The sequence below is a fragment of the Channa argus genome, chromosome 10 (assembly GCF_033026475.1).
Source record: "Channa argus isolate prfri chromosome 10, Channa argus male v1.0, whole genome shotgun sequence".
NCBI lineage: Eukaryota > Metazoa > Chordata > Actinopteri > Anabantiformes > Channidae > Channa > Channa argus.
Window position 1 is genome coordinate 321,866 of NC_090206.1, and position 14,107 is coordinate 335,972.

Sequence of the window (14,107 nt, forward strand, 5' to 3'; positions counted from 1 at the left end):
CCCCAGCAGAGCAAGACCCTGGTGCCCATCATGCTTCCTAAACCACTCATTCATGATTTGGGCCTGATAAATTCTGGCATTGTTTGGCCTATTTTTATTTTATTAAAAGAATCAGGTACCCCACATTCATTCATTGCAATACCCTGATTAAATACACCATTATCATACTTGTTTTTGTTAAATAACTATGCTTGAGTAATACACAATACACCAAAATACTAATAAATGTTTGAGCCTTTTTGAAATTGGTTAGATTTGATAATATACACTACTATTTCCTCAATTATCTTTTCAATGGAAAATGTCTATGGTTAATTTTTTATTAAAGCTGTAGATGCTCAGTTCACATAACACTGCCATTATGTTTTAGTATTGGTCATGTTTGATCAGACACATATTTTTTTACTGTATTCTAAAGGTTTAGACCTCAGGAACCACTAGCAACTGCTATTGTGGTAGCTGATGTGGACCCTGATAATTACAAAAAATGAACAATAAACCCTGCTGCTGAAGTGTGTGTAGAATTACGGTGGTGGAAAGAATGTCTTTGCCAGTTTGTTTTAAATGGTATATAAATTGTATAGCTAAAACAGTTTATTGTGAGAGGCAAAATAATAGAAGGCAGAATATTTTTCACAACATTATGTACCCACATTTGACACGTTTCACACAATTTAGGAGAAATCATACAGTTTGGTGTCAGTTTGCGTGCCTATTTTTACTCTTTAAAAAAGAAATCTTTATTTTTATCAACATAAAATTTAATGCGCATTCAAGCTCAGGACAAATGTTATTTAACCACACAATAATTTTTAATTTAACAGATCTTTATTTAACATTTTTACCACACTCTCTTACCATTTTACCATATCATTTTGAACATTTGTAGCAGCTGAAGGTGCATTATTGTTATGTTAAGTTTGCATCCCCATATATGTAATTTCCGTGTAAAAGGAGATAGGAGAGAAGTGGGGGATTGTCCAAATAATGGTATGATGGGTGTTTATACACTTATTATTAATTTCAGTTACTTAAATAATCTGTAAATTGACATTTCATTGCATTTATGTTGCAGCTTAATATGAATTCTGCTCCGACCTTCCTCCATTTCCCATCCAAAGGGAAACCCCGCAGGTCTGATACATATGAGCTGCAGGTCAGAGGATTTGCAGCTGAGCAACTGGCTCGATGGGTAGCTGACAGGACTGATGTACAGGTAAGTGTATAATTAAATATACAGGTGGTGACTGTGGATCAGGAAGTAAAGCAGTCATTCACCTACCCCGGGGTTGTTAGTTCAATCCCCTGTTCCTCTGGTCACATGTCGAAGTGTTCTTGACATACATTTCAAAGATGCTGAACCCTCAACTTAGTTGCTCCTGGTGAGTGTAGGCCTGCTCCATAGCAGCTCCCCCATCTGTGTGTGTGATTGTGAGGATGAATGGATGAACGAGAAGCAGTGTGAAGTGCTTTGGGTACTAATAATAAAGTAGAAAAGCGCTATATAAGTGCAGATCATTTACCATATGAATTAAACAAGGATGAAATCGGAATCTTAAGTGATCATACCCCTGTGATTTCCCTAAAAAAATAAACTAAAACATCTCCACTCTGAACTTTTAACACCAACACCCAAATAATAGAACAATTCAACAATTCTCTGATTAGTTGTTGGTCTGTTTTTCAGATTCGTGTTATTCGTCCTCCGAACTATGCTGGGCCTCTCCTCCTGGGCTTCCTTCTGGCTGTGATTGGAGGGCTGGCATACCTACGAAGACATAATTTGGAGTTTCTCTTTAACAAGAATGTCTGGGCCTTTTCTGCACTGGTAAAATCAGTGCACACATTTTCAAACCGCATTCACACACCTATGTTCATGGTCAAAAAGGTTCAACCTCTACATATGCAAAAAACATTACCAGGAAGAATCGAAATGTGGCTACCACAGAGTACTAAGGGGGATGGATCCTCTGCATTGATAGATTGATGTTTGTGTTCTTAGTCCTTGGTATTAGTATAACTTATAATAATGATAGCATTTTTATTATTTTGTTATAACTTTCTTTATACACTCCTTGACCATTTTTGTTTCTTTTGATGGTAAAGGTACATAAATAATATTTTAGAGGCAGGCTTACTCATGTCAGGTGGTCCAACAATTATCCACTCTAGAGTTTATTTTATGATAAAACCCTGATTTATTGAATTCCATGTTCCACAATTGAGCTGATAACAAAATAATTCCACAGAAAACGTTGAGATGATAACCGAAATGGTACACTTATACATCTTCTTTTCCTTTCGGCTGTTCCCTTTCAGGGGTCGCCACAGCAAATCATGTGCCACCATCTAACTCTATCCTCAGCATCCTCTTCTCACACATCAACTAACTTCATGTCCTCCCTCACTACCTCCATAAATCTTCTCTTTGGTCTTCCTCTAGACCTAAGTGGTGATCACTTCCAATTTTGTTGTGTGTGTATCCTCTACTTCCATGTTGAGGACTCTGTATTCTTTAATATGTCCTGCACTGTTTAGGAAGGCCAGGCAGTTCCCTGTGAAATCCTACCATGTGAACTTGATGTTTTTGTCCACTCAATTGATGTGTTTTGTGAAAGGTTCCACCTCGTCAGTTTTATTTTGACCTAGGTGACATCCACATATCTAAACAAGTAGCTGGGTGTTGTTCCTGTAATAGAGTTTAGGGCTATGTTCTATACTTCTTCCATGTAGAGGTTGGTCACAATCTAGGACACAGCTAAATCCATAGCACACCCATGTTTTGGTCTGTAAAAAATATTAGATTTGAAATTAATTGTAGTCAGGTAGAGGTTGAGTATGGGTGGCTGTGGGACACAAAGGTAAGAGCAGTTATCCACCAATCGCAGGGTTGCTGGTTCAGTTTGCAGCTTGAAACCCAACTTCGTTGCTCCTGGTGACTGTAGGCCAGCTCCATAGCATCTCCCCCATCAGTGTGACTGTGTGCATTATTGTGAGTTTGAAAGGGTGAATAAGCAGCACTCCAAAGCGCTTAGGGAACAAATAAGGTAGAAAAGTGCTAAAGTGCAGACCATTTATACATGTGGTCATGGCACAGTCAGCTGTTCTGGTACTACTGGAAAGCTTTGTCCCTTGAGTAAGACACTCTTTCTGGTTGTGTAAGCTCTTGTCTGAAGATATGATTTCAGATCCTCCTTTAAGTCTACTTCTGCTTATGCATCAATTGTGAAATGAACCTGTCACTCTTTCACTCAGAAGCTCATGCTGGGCCTTCTGTAAGATCTTGCCGAGTTCTATGGCCCCTCACAGTGGCAATTTGGCGTAGGCTCTTAGGGTTCTCTCAAGTTTAAGCACAAGTTGTTCCTGTAGTCTGCAAGGTTTCTGGATGTTCTTTTATATTCCCACACCAGAAACTCAAGCAAGTTCAGTTGTCAATGAACAGCAATTTTAGGTGAAGAGGCAGGCTTACAATGACCTCTGAAGTGGTCCAACAATTATCCACTCCAGAGATAAGAAAATAAATCCATAGAACACATTAAGAAACGGTGTACCTCCATGGCTAAACACACAATTTATCACTACTACCTTTTTGCCCACATCTGTCCGTTCGCTAAAATTAACTTTATGACTGATTCTCGTAGACTAAGCTACAATTTAATGATTTGAAATATTATCTCTAAGACCTTTTAAGCTACTAGCTGAAAATTGCCTCCAGATAACAAAACCTGGGAGTGTTTTTTTATTTATTTTTTTATTTTTGTTTAAATGATGCCATAACTTTCTACAAAAGTTGTAGTCATGGTCGATATGGTTGCTGTTCCAGAACTCCTCCAAATGGCGTCATCAGAGCTCTTAATGATAACAAGCATCTTCATGTCATCTGGAGTCATTTTTCAACTTAAAGCATAAAAATATTTTAATATAAGGAAGGCAGATGGACTATAACCATAGGAAGCAATTGTAAAATCCTTAAAGTTGATTTTAAATAAATCTTTCTGATCCTTATGCCTTTCTTATGCTTATGTTGTGTTTACTCTGTGTTTCAGTGCTTTGTGCTAATCATGACTTCAGGCCAGATGTGGAACCACATCAGAGGACCACCCTATGCACACAAGAACCCAAGCACAGGACAAGTTGTAAGACAGATGTGTGGTTGCCATACACTATACAGTGTATAATATGTGAACTATTTGTCCAAATAACATTTAACTCTTTGTGTGTTTCAGAGTTACATCCATGGCAGCAGTCAGGCCCAATTTGTGGCTGAGACACACATCGTCCTACTCTTCAGTATCCTTAACCTGAATGCATATATGCACAATCCGCACACACTTAATGTTTAGGGCAAAATCAATCATTATCTCTGGTATGTAATTTTTAATAACTGTTTTAACAACACTAAGTAAAATGTCTAAGGGCTCACAGTTACCACTACTTACACTAGGATCGATAAATTGACATGTCACTCTTTCAGTTAAAATGTTGTAGCTCTCTAGCACAGCCATGCCTGTAGTGTTTACCTCAGCTAGTAAACACAGGTTTAGCTGCTAGCATTAGCAGGCTGTAATAATGCATTTGCTTGATATCAGATGTCCTGGGATGCGACTATTCCACATGCCACACCTCGCAATAAACGATGGTGAAACAATATATACAGTTAAGCTGCATAGATTAGGCCTTAAATGTTGGTCCTGTTGCAAATTTTCTTCACTCCTCCAACTTTGTTGTCCGTATTTTTAAAGCACAACATCAGTTTCACAGTTTGTTACAGATCCCTTTCACAAACTTAAAACCACACCGCTACATGCCTTTCCTTAAATTAGCACTTTGTGGGTTTTAGCAGTTAGGTTGTAGGCGTAATAATATAACTTGGATTTTGAGTAGAATGATATGATCTAAACTGATGTCATGTAATTCTTGTATAAACCTTGACCTTACTGTAAGATGCTGCTGTTACAATGGGGATTGTTCTCCTGTGTGAGGCTGCTACCTCTGACATTGACATTGGAAAGAGGAAGAGTATGTCGCGCATGCACACACACAAAATATTATTTTTTCCCCTTTTTCTCCATAAACTAAAAATTCAAATACAAAATGCAAAAATACTCCAGAGTCTTCTATATAGAGAAATCCTCCATCATTTGTCATTAGCATTGGCTTAAACTTGGAAATCTTCTTCTTTTCCTTTGGGCTGTTCCCTTTCAGGAGTCACCACAGCGAATCATGTGCCTCCATCTAACTCTGTCCTCTGCATCCTCTTCTCTCACACCAACTAACCTCATGTCCTCTCTCACTACATCCATAAATCTCCTCTTTGGTCTTCCTCTAGACCTTCTGCCTGGCAGCTCCAACCTCAGCAGACCTCCATCTCTTTAGATTTTCCTCCACCTGCTCCCTGCTCTCACTACAAATCACAATGTCATCCGCAAACATCATAGTCTATGGAGATTCCTGTCTAACCTCATCTGTCAGCCTGTCCATCACGACAGCCAACAAGAAGGGGCTCAGAGCCGATCCTTGATGCAGACCCACCTCCACCTTGAACTCCTCTGTCACACCTACAGCACCTCACCACTGTCTTACAGCTCTCATACATGTCCTGCACCACTCTAACATACTTCTCTGCCACTCCAGACGTCCTCATACAATACCACAGCTCCTCTCTCGGCACCCTGTCATACGCTTTTTCTAAATCTACGAAGACACAATGCAACTCCCTATGACCCTCTCTGTACTTCTCCATCAGCATCCTCAAAGCAAATACTGCATCTGTTGTACTCTTTCTAGGCATGAAACCATATTGCTGCTCACAAATGTTCACCTCTGCCCTTAGCCGAGCTTCCACTACTCTTTCCCACAACTTCATTGTGTGGATCATCAACTTTATTCCTCTGTAGTTGCCACAGTTCCTCACATCTCCCTTGTTCTTAAAAATGGACCTCTCCTAGACACTTCCATACCAGAGGTTTGTCATCAGGACCAACTGTCTTTCCAGTCTTCGTCCTCTTCTACGTCCTCCTCATTTCACTCTTACTATCTTTGCTACTTCCTGCTCCACACCAGTCACCTCTTCTACTCTTCGTTCCCTTTCATTTTCCTCATTCATCAACTCTTCAAAGTTCTCCTTCCATCTTACCATCACACTCCTGGCACCTGTCAATACATTTCCATCCTTATCTTTAATCACACTAACCTGCTGCACATCCTTCCCCTCTTTATCTCTTTGTCCGGGCAACCTGTACAAATCCACCTCTCCCTCTTTAGTGTCCAACCTAACATACAAGTCCTCATATGCTCTTTGTTCGGCCTTTGCCATTGCCAACATTCTCTTTCCACCACCCAGTCTCCTTGTCCACTTTCCTCTTTCCAGATGACACACTGAGTACCCTCCTACCTGTCTCCCTGATCAAATTAGCTGTAGTGGTCCAGTCATCTGGGAGCACTTCCACCCCATCCAGAGTCTGTCTCAGCTCCTCTGAAAAATACACGACATTCTTCCTTTTTCAGCTTCCTCCTCTTTTTTGCCTTTGTCCTCGTCATCTTTCTCACCAGCAGAGTCATTTTACACTAGACCATCCTGTGTTGTCTGGCTACACTCGCCCCTACCAATACTTTACAGACACTGATCTCTTTCAGATTAAAATGCTGACACAAGATGTAGTCCACCTGGGTGCTTCTACTGTACCTTCGCTCTTGTACGTCACCCTATGTTCCTGCCTCTTCTGGAAGAAAGTGTTCACTACAGCAATTTCCATCTTCTTTGCAAAGTCAACCACCATCTGTCCTTCTGCGTTCCTGTCCTGAAGACCAAACCTGCCCATCACATTCTCATCACCTCTGTTCCCTTTACCTACATGTCCATTGAAATCTGCACCAATCACCACTCTCTCACCTCTGGGGATGCTTTGCATCACTTCATCTAACTCATCCCAGAATTTCTCCTTCTTTTCTAACTCACATCCTACCTGTGGGGCATAACCACTAACAACATTGAACATCACCCCTTCAATTTCCAGCTTCATACTCATCAACCTGTCTGATACTCTTTTCACTTCTAGAACATTCCTCACAAACTCTCTTTCAGGATAACCCCTACTCCATTTCTCTTCCTATCTGACCCATGGTAAAAAAACTTGAACCCTGCCTCTAAGCTTCTAGCCTTGCTACATTTCCACCTGGTCTCCCGGACACACAGTATGTCCACCTTCTTTCTTTGCATTATGTCAACCAACTCTCAAGCCTTCCTTGTCATAGTCCCAACATTCAAAGTCCCTACTGTCAGTCCTACATTCTTAGCTTTCCTCTTCTTTCTCTGCCTACGAACACACCTTCCTCCTCTCCTTCTTCCACTTCGACCAGCAGTAGTCCAATTTCCACCAGTACCCTGTAGGTAAACAGCACCGTTGGCGGTCGTTGTTAACCCAGGCCCCGACCGATATGGTATGGAAGTCATTGTCACGATTCGCATCTTTAATTTGGCATGTGTTTTATGTCGAATGCCCTTCCTGACACAACCCTCTGCATTTATCCAGACTTGGGACTGGCACAAGAAGACACTGGCTTGTGCCCCCTTGCATTGGCTTAAACTTGTAAATATGACACTGTTATTAGTGTAAGAGAAATGTTTTATAACCCAACTTGAGAACACACATTTAATGGCTGTCTCACTGTTTGCAGTACAGTGCACAGCTAGACTAATTTTACCATGTAGTGATTAGTGATAATTGCACATCAAAGATATGTGAAATTATTTTTCCAATGATTTTTGTTTGTATCTCATATAAATAAAGTTTATAAAATAAAATAAAAACTACATCAAACAACCAACCAAACACAGAAAGTAGTTTTTGATTATAATTGTACTACTTGAAGGCAATAAGTTACAGAGCACCTAAACTTACCCCTAGACATAGTGTCTGGTTTTGCTATGTTTAGCAACGTGAACTGTAACCAATGCTTTAGATAACTAGACACCAGTCTTTCACTTTACTGTGGGGCAATTTTGGAGTTATATTTTGTAGGCTACTCTAAAATTATATATCTCTTAAACCATTCAGAAGTGGATCCCTGTCTTCCTGTTTATTCCAGTTGTGTTTGAGCTTCAAACTGATCATTGGAATTTTCTGATAGAGAGCAGAATTAACTAAGAAGTCAGCATGAGTAGCAAAGCACCACCACCATACCTGGATGTAGTTAGAGTTAGATGTGTTCATACTGCAGATCTGTAGACCCACCTGGGGTTTTTAATGTATTACTTTAATTTCAAGTCACAGAAATAACACATTCATAACAAAAAAATTCTGAAATCTGGAAAGTTGTCTGACAACACTCCTTGCATTAAGGCATTTCCAGAATCAAGACTTCTACCTATCTGATGAAATAGATATGCACTCAATGTTATAATATATATAATGTGTATTTTTAATCTGTTTCTCAGGCATGCAGTATTGCTTATTTTATATCTGAATGTGTAAGCATACAGCCATTACGAACCCTACATTTAGTTTTAAAACAAGTAATAGGAACCACTTTTTTGGGTAAAGACTTGTTTACACTATTGCTCGTTTCAGCTCAAAAATGCAGTTGTTTTTCTATTGCAATCTTTTACACTAATTTGGTAATTATTTAACATCAGGTGCCTTATGCTGCATATGGTTAGAGATCAACAGAGGAATAAGTGTTTCTGTTTTTGTTTGTGACAGTTATGTGTGTAGCAGGTATTGGTCTTGTGATGCTGTTCTTTAGCTGGCTGTTGTCCATTTTTAGAGCCAAGTACCATGGATACCCATACAGGTAAAGACAGACACACAATGTTTTTTGTTAATCTTATTCTGCCTGTTGTGATTGGCTTACAAAATGTCTTATTTTCTATTCAGTAACTGTTGTACTTTATCTTGTAGCTTCCTGATGAGTTAGAGTGAACAAGCATCCCCTGGCTTTACAGCAAGTAACTTGAGGAAAGGAAGTTTTACCAACATGCAGGGTGCTGTCAATGACACATAATGTTTTTATAAGCCATGATTTATCACCAGTGTGAATTCTAAATTGCCTTGTGCCAATCCCCATCTAGAATAAATTGACCACAAAGTCGACCAAAATTAGAATTTTTTCAGTTTAATGGAGAATATGAAGTTATGTAATGCCACGTTAACTTTGGGAGGACACAGGTGCCATCTTGAGATGTATAAGGTCTGTTTATCTCTGCCTGCTACTGTGGTTAGAATCAATTACCAGCATGTCTTTTGTTTGGCTAAATAGTTGTTTAAATCACCAAACTTTGATGGAGATGAAACGAGTTGAAGAAGAAGAAAAGGGAGCCTACTGGTGAAATTAAATCGCAATATCAAGTAATGGTACTAAGAAATAACATTAACGATAAATAAGTGAACAGATTTCCAGAGGCTTAGTGCACGTTCCGCTATATCACAAGCCAGCAAACTGCCAAAGTATAGTCAGACTTGCAAAGGTGAGACAGCGCTCCTATACTGAACTACTAGTACCTCTCCTAGCAGCAGTACTTGCCTACCTTAGCGACACTTTTCAGAATAATGACAGAAAGTCAGAACACAGTCTCCAACTCTTCAACAGAAAGGCAGAGGAAATCCCACAAGATGGTGCCCAAACCCCCAACAGTTAACATGGTGTACTGTCAACTGATGTCACAATCTATCATAAAAGATTCTTGCACATATTCCAGTGCTTATCCTTGTCTTTGAAACTAGTGGGACCATAGTGATGGACTCAGTATATTTTGTGTATTCGTGTGCATGTGTGGGGGCAAAATTAAACAGGATAATTTATTGAGTAATGTGTGAGAAGTTATTTCCTGTAATTTTAATTCATTTTAAAAAGAATTTCTACAGTTCCTGTAGTAGCTCTGTCATCCGTACTTCTATGCCAACACAAAATGTCTGCTTCTGAACTCATAAGAGTGATTAATGGTTTAGGGATTTTAATTAACTCTCAAAACAGTTTAGAGTCTTGCTCCCACTCTCTTTGTAGGGTTTAATCAAAGAAACATTACACCATCATTGTTACCATCACTTAACCATATGTTTTCAAATTGCCACAGTTCACATTTCTTGTTAATAATTATCTTTTTAAATTATAAACCAAGAAGGGCTTTAGCTCCATTGCAAGAGATGAGTTTTTGTATACATAAACGTTACAGAACCGCATTCTTCAATTTTCTTAATCAGAAGTAGATATTTTTGCTGTTTAAAATGTGTAAAACCTTTTAAATGCATTACATGTGGTTGTCTGGTTATTGTAACAAAAGTATATTTGATCGGAATGGGTTATTTGTTATATTAAAGTGCCTTTACCTCTGTGTTCTTCTGTCCTATTTTATTTTGCTTCAACAGCAAATATCACATATATTACAGTTAAATAGGCTCAATGTCTAGGAGGACAAGGGTCAGCAAGGCCACTCTGACCAGTTTGCAGCCACACAGCCCTAAATCCACAGAAATATTATGGCTTTTTGCAGAGGTGGTACACAAACTCAAAGTACTAGTACTGCCATAAACAATTACAACTACAAGTACCATTTTAAATCTTTTACTCAAGTAAAAGTAGTGAGAAAATTATTAACATTTTAGAAGTACAAAGTACTTCACTAAGAAAACAGTGTATTTTAAACTAAACATTTATGTACAGTAATGATTAGAAAAAAAATACGGTTCAAAACTTAGTCCTGACGATTCTGCACGTAATTGAATTAGCCCAAACTGTTGACTCTGATTTCAGTGATGATGTAATATGTTGTAATTTTCTCTTGTTTAGCATACAACGTATGACCTCACTATCAATTTATGCTTAAAAGAATATTTCTGGACTGTTCACAGGCCACATGTTGCTTGTGTTCCCAGCAATCAAAGCTTTATGGTAGGGTGGCAAAAAGAAAAAAAGGTCAATTAAATGTCAGCGTTTGTCAGAAGGCATGTGGGAGACCTCAAGTGGAAGAACCTGTTATTGTGTGATGAAACCAAAATTAAGCTTTTCTGCCATCCAGCTAGACAGACTGCATTTTCTGTCTTTATTGGCTCTCTGGTGTATTTGTGGCCTCTCTGACTAGTCTCTTTCCTGCAGAGTCATTACATTTTTTGTAGGCAGATTTATGCATGTGCCATATTCCTTGCATTTCTTGATTAATTTACTAAGGGATATTTTGAACAGGAAATGTTCTTGTATTTATCAATTGACCTATGCTTTTCAATAATCTTTTCAGAATTGATTGGAGTGTATGTCTTGGTGTAGTTTTTGGCATGGATACAAATTCACCAGTAACTAGACCTTTCAGATAAAGGTATTTATACTACACATTCAGTGCAACCTGGTGATCTCATTTTATATTGGAAACCAATATGCCACACCAGTCATAATGTAGCTGAGTATATGGGGTGAACCTTTATGCAGTCACTTATTTTGTAGATTTTTGATTAATTTAGATTATTTACATTGTAGAGGTAAATGATCTGCACTTATATAGTGCTTTTTTACCTATTGGCACTCAAAGCGCTTTACACTGCTTCTCATTCATTTTCACAAACACACAACACCGGGAGCAACTAAGTTGGGGCTCAGTGTCTTGCTCACTTCGACATGTGACCGGAGGAGCTGGGGATTGATCCAACAACTGTGAGATTGGTGGATAACCGCTCTACCTTCCTGCACCACAGTCCACTACCTTTTGGTAGTGAGCCAGGGACTGAACTAACTGTGAATTTGGTGGATGACCGCTCTATCTCCTGCGCCACAGTCGCCCCCAAATGACTAATGTGGTGCAGGTAAAGGGGCGCGAGGCAGGGAGCAGTAACAGAAAGCCAAAAATATTTTGTAACCACAGAGTTATTTTTCACCAGGATTTGTCCATTACCACACAAGCTAAATGGTAAATGGCCACTGTAGTGCTTTATATCTAAAGCACTTTACAATGTTGCTTCCCAGTGTGAGATTGGAGGACAACTGCTCTACCTTCCTGCGTCACAGTCGCCCACAGGTCTGTTTTTACTTTAAAATGAAAGTCTTTTTGTACTTTTCTTTCAAAGCTTTCTTTCTATGTTATAGCAAAATAAAAGGTAATTGGGTGAATCTAGGTGCCAAAGCTCTGCACATCTACCTTGTTCTTAAAAATTGGTACCAATTGGTAAAATTGGTATCTCCTAGATACTTCCATACCTCCATAGGAAGTGACCAACTCACCAAGTGACCAACACATTCTCGTCACCTCTGTTCCCTTCACCTACATGTCCATTGAAATCTGCCCCAGTCACCACTCTCTCAACTCTGGGGATGCTTTGCATCACTTCATCTAACTCTAATTTCTCCTTCTCCTTCTATGTTGGGCATAACCACACTGAGGATCATGCCTTGAATTTCCAGCTTCAGACCCATCACCCCGTCTAATACTCTTTTCACCTCTAGAACATTCTTCACAAACTCTGCTTTTAGCTTAACACTAACTCCATTTCTTTCTCTTCATGCCTTTCTCCTCTGATTGTTCGACCAACAGTAGCCCAATTTCCACAGGCACCCTGTAGGCCAACAGCACAGGTGGCGGTAGTTGTTAACCAGGGCTGCGACCGATCCAGTATGAAAGTCAGATTCAGTGTTAAAGTCATGATTTGCATGTTTAATTTGGCGTGTTTTTTACGCCAGATGTCCTTCCTAACACTACCCTCTGCATTTATCCAGACTTGTGACTGGCACAAGAAGACCCTGGCTTGTGCCCCCTTGTGGTTGCAATAAATCTGATTACAAACTAGGCAGCTTTCTATGAAGGGTAGCCAGTCAGCCTTAGAGATAGGGCTTAGCGTAGACCCTTTTCTTTACACAGCAATATCTCAAAAATTACACATGGTAAAGTAATGAAGGTTTGTGAGAGCCTACCCAATGATAAAATGTGTAAGGTTTAGTTGGAAATTTGTGTAATGTGTGTTTGAGTTAAATTATAAAAATCTAATTTGATACCATTGATTTCATATTTCTATAATATATTATAGAAGTAGAACAAGAGTGGGTGTGTGTATATATATGTGGCTATATATGGCAATGGAAGACATTTGGACCCCATCGCACACGGAGAGATTTTGCACAAGAGGGCCCATTGTGTGTGGCACATTGTGTTTTTTAGATAAAGATATGAAGAGCTATAGAAAAATACTTATGTTTCATCCTTTTTACAAAATATGCTCAGGTGTGTTCACATTTGGAAAATATAACAAAAACCTGCTGATGTATTAAACCATGACTGAGTAGGGAAATACAATAAACTATTACTGATCATAGATCATATATCATGGTGTTTGATATGGTCTCATGAGTTAACTGCATTAATTTAAATTTTTAGAAACAAATTTAGAAGAAGAGAAGAAGGAGAGGAGGAAGGTGTGTTAGAGAGAAGAGGAAAGCTAAGAATGTAGGACTGACAGTAGGGACTATGTCAGTGAACGTTGGGACTATGACAAGTTGGTGCAGATTTCAATGGACATGTAGGTGAAGGGAACAGAGGTGATGAGAATGTGATGGGTAGGTTTGATCTTTAGGAAAGGAACACAGAAGGACAGATGGTGGTAGACTTTGCAAAGAGGATGGAAATGGCTGTAGTGAACACTTTCTTCCTGAAGAGACAGGAAAATAGAGTGACATATAAGAGCGGAGGTAGAAGCACCCAGGTGGACTACATCTTGTGTAGACGTAATCTTAAAGAGATCAGTGACTGTAAAGTATTGGTAGGGGAGAGTGTAGCCAGACAACACAGAATGGTAGCGTGTAAGAGGACTCTGTTGGTCAGGAAGATGAAGAGGACAAAGGCAGAGCAGAGGACGAAGTGGTGGAAGTTAAAAATGAAGAATAAAAGTTTTCAGAGAGGAGCTGAGACAGACTCTGGGTGGTCAGGAGGTGCTTCCAGATGACTGGACCACTACAGCTAATGTGATCAGGGAGACAGGTAGGAGGGTACTCGGTGTATCATCTGGAAAGAAGAAAGTGGACAAGGAGACTTGGTTGTGGAACGAGGAAGTTCAGGAGTGTATACAGGGAAAGAGGTTAGCTAAGAAGAAGTGGGACACTGAGAGGACTGAAGAGAGTAGACAGGAGTACAGGG

General features: G+C 39.4%; 1 protein-coding gene across 2 annotated transcripts in view; it reads left to right on the top strand.

Annotated features, from left to right (window-relative positions):
• Positions 1 to 14,107, top strand: part of LOC137134121 (magnesium transporter protein 1-like) — a 195,414-nt gene that overhangs the window by 5,623 nt on the left and 175,684 nt on the right. Inside the window, exons 4-10 of one of the 2 annotated variants that reach the window (XM_067518619.1) lie at positions 1,076 to 1,216; positions 1,688 to 1,828; positions 4,047 to 4,136; positions 4,227 to 4,290; positions 4,945 to 5,019; positions 8,703 to 8,793; positions 8,901 to 10,330. In XM_067518619.1, coding sequence (XP_067374720.1) covers positions 1,076 to 1,216; positions 1,688 to 1,828; positions 4,047 to 4,136; positions 4,227 to 4,290; positions 4,945 to 5,019; positions 8,703 to 8,793; positions 8,901 to 8,916 — 618 coding nt within the window. In that variant the 3' untranslated portion in view covers positions 8,917 to 10,330. Of the gene's footprint in view, positions 1 to 1,075; positions 1,217 to 1,687; positions 1,829 to 4,046; positions 4,137 to 4,226; positions 4,291 to 4,944; positions 5,020 to 8,702; positions 8,794 to 8,900; positions 10,331 to 14,107 lie in introns of those variants that run through there. The other variant, XM_067518620.1, reaches the window with a different exon arrangement.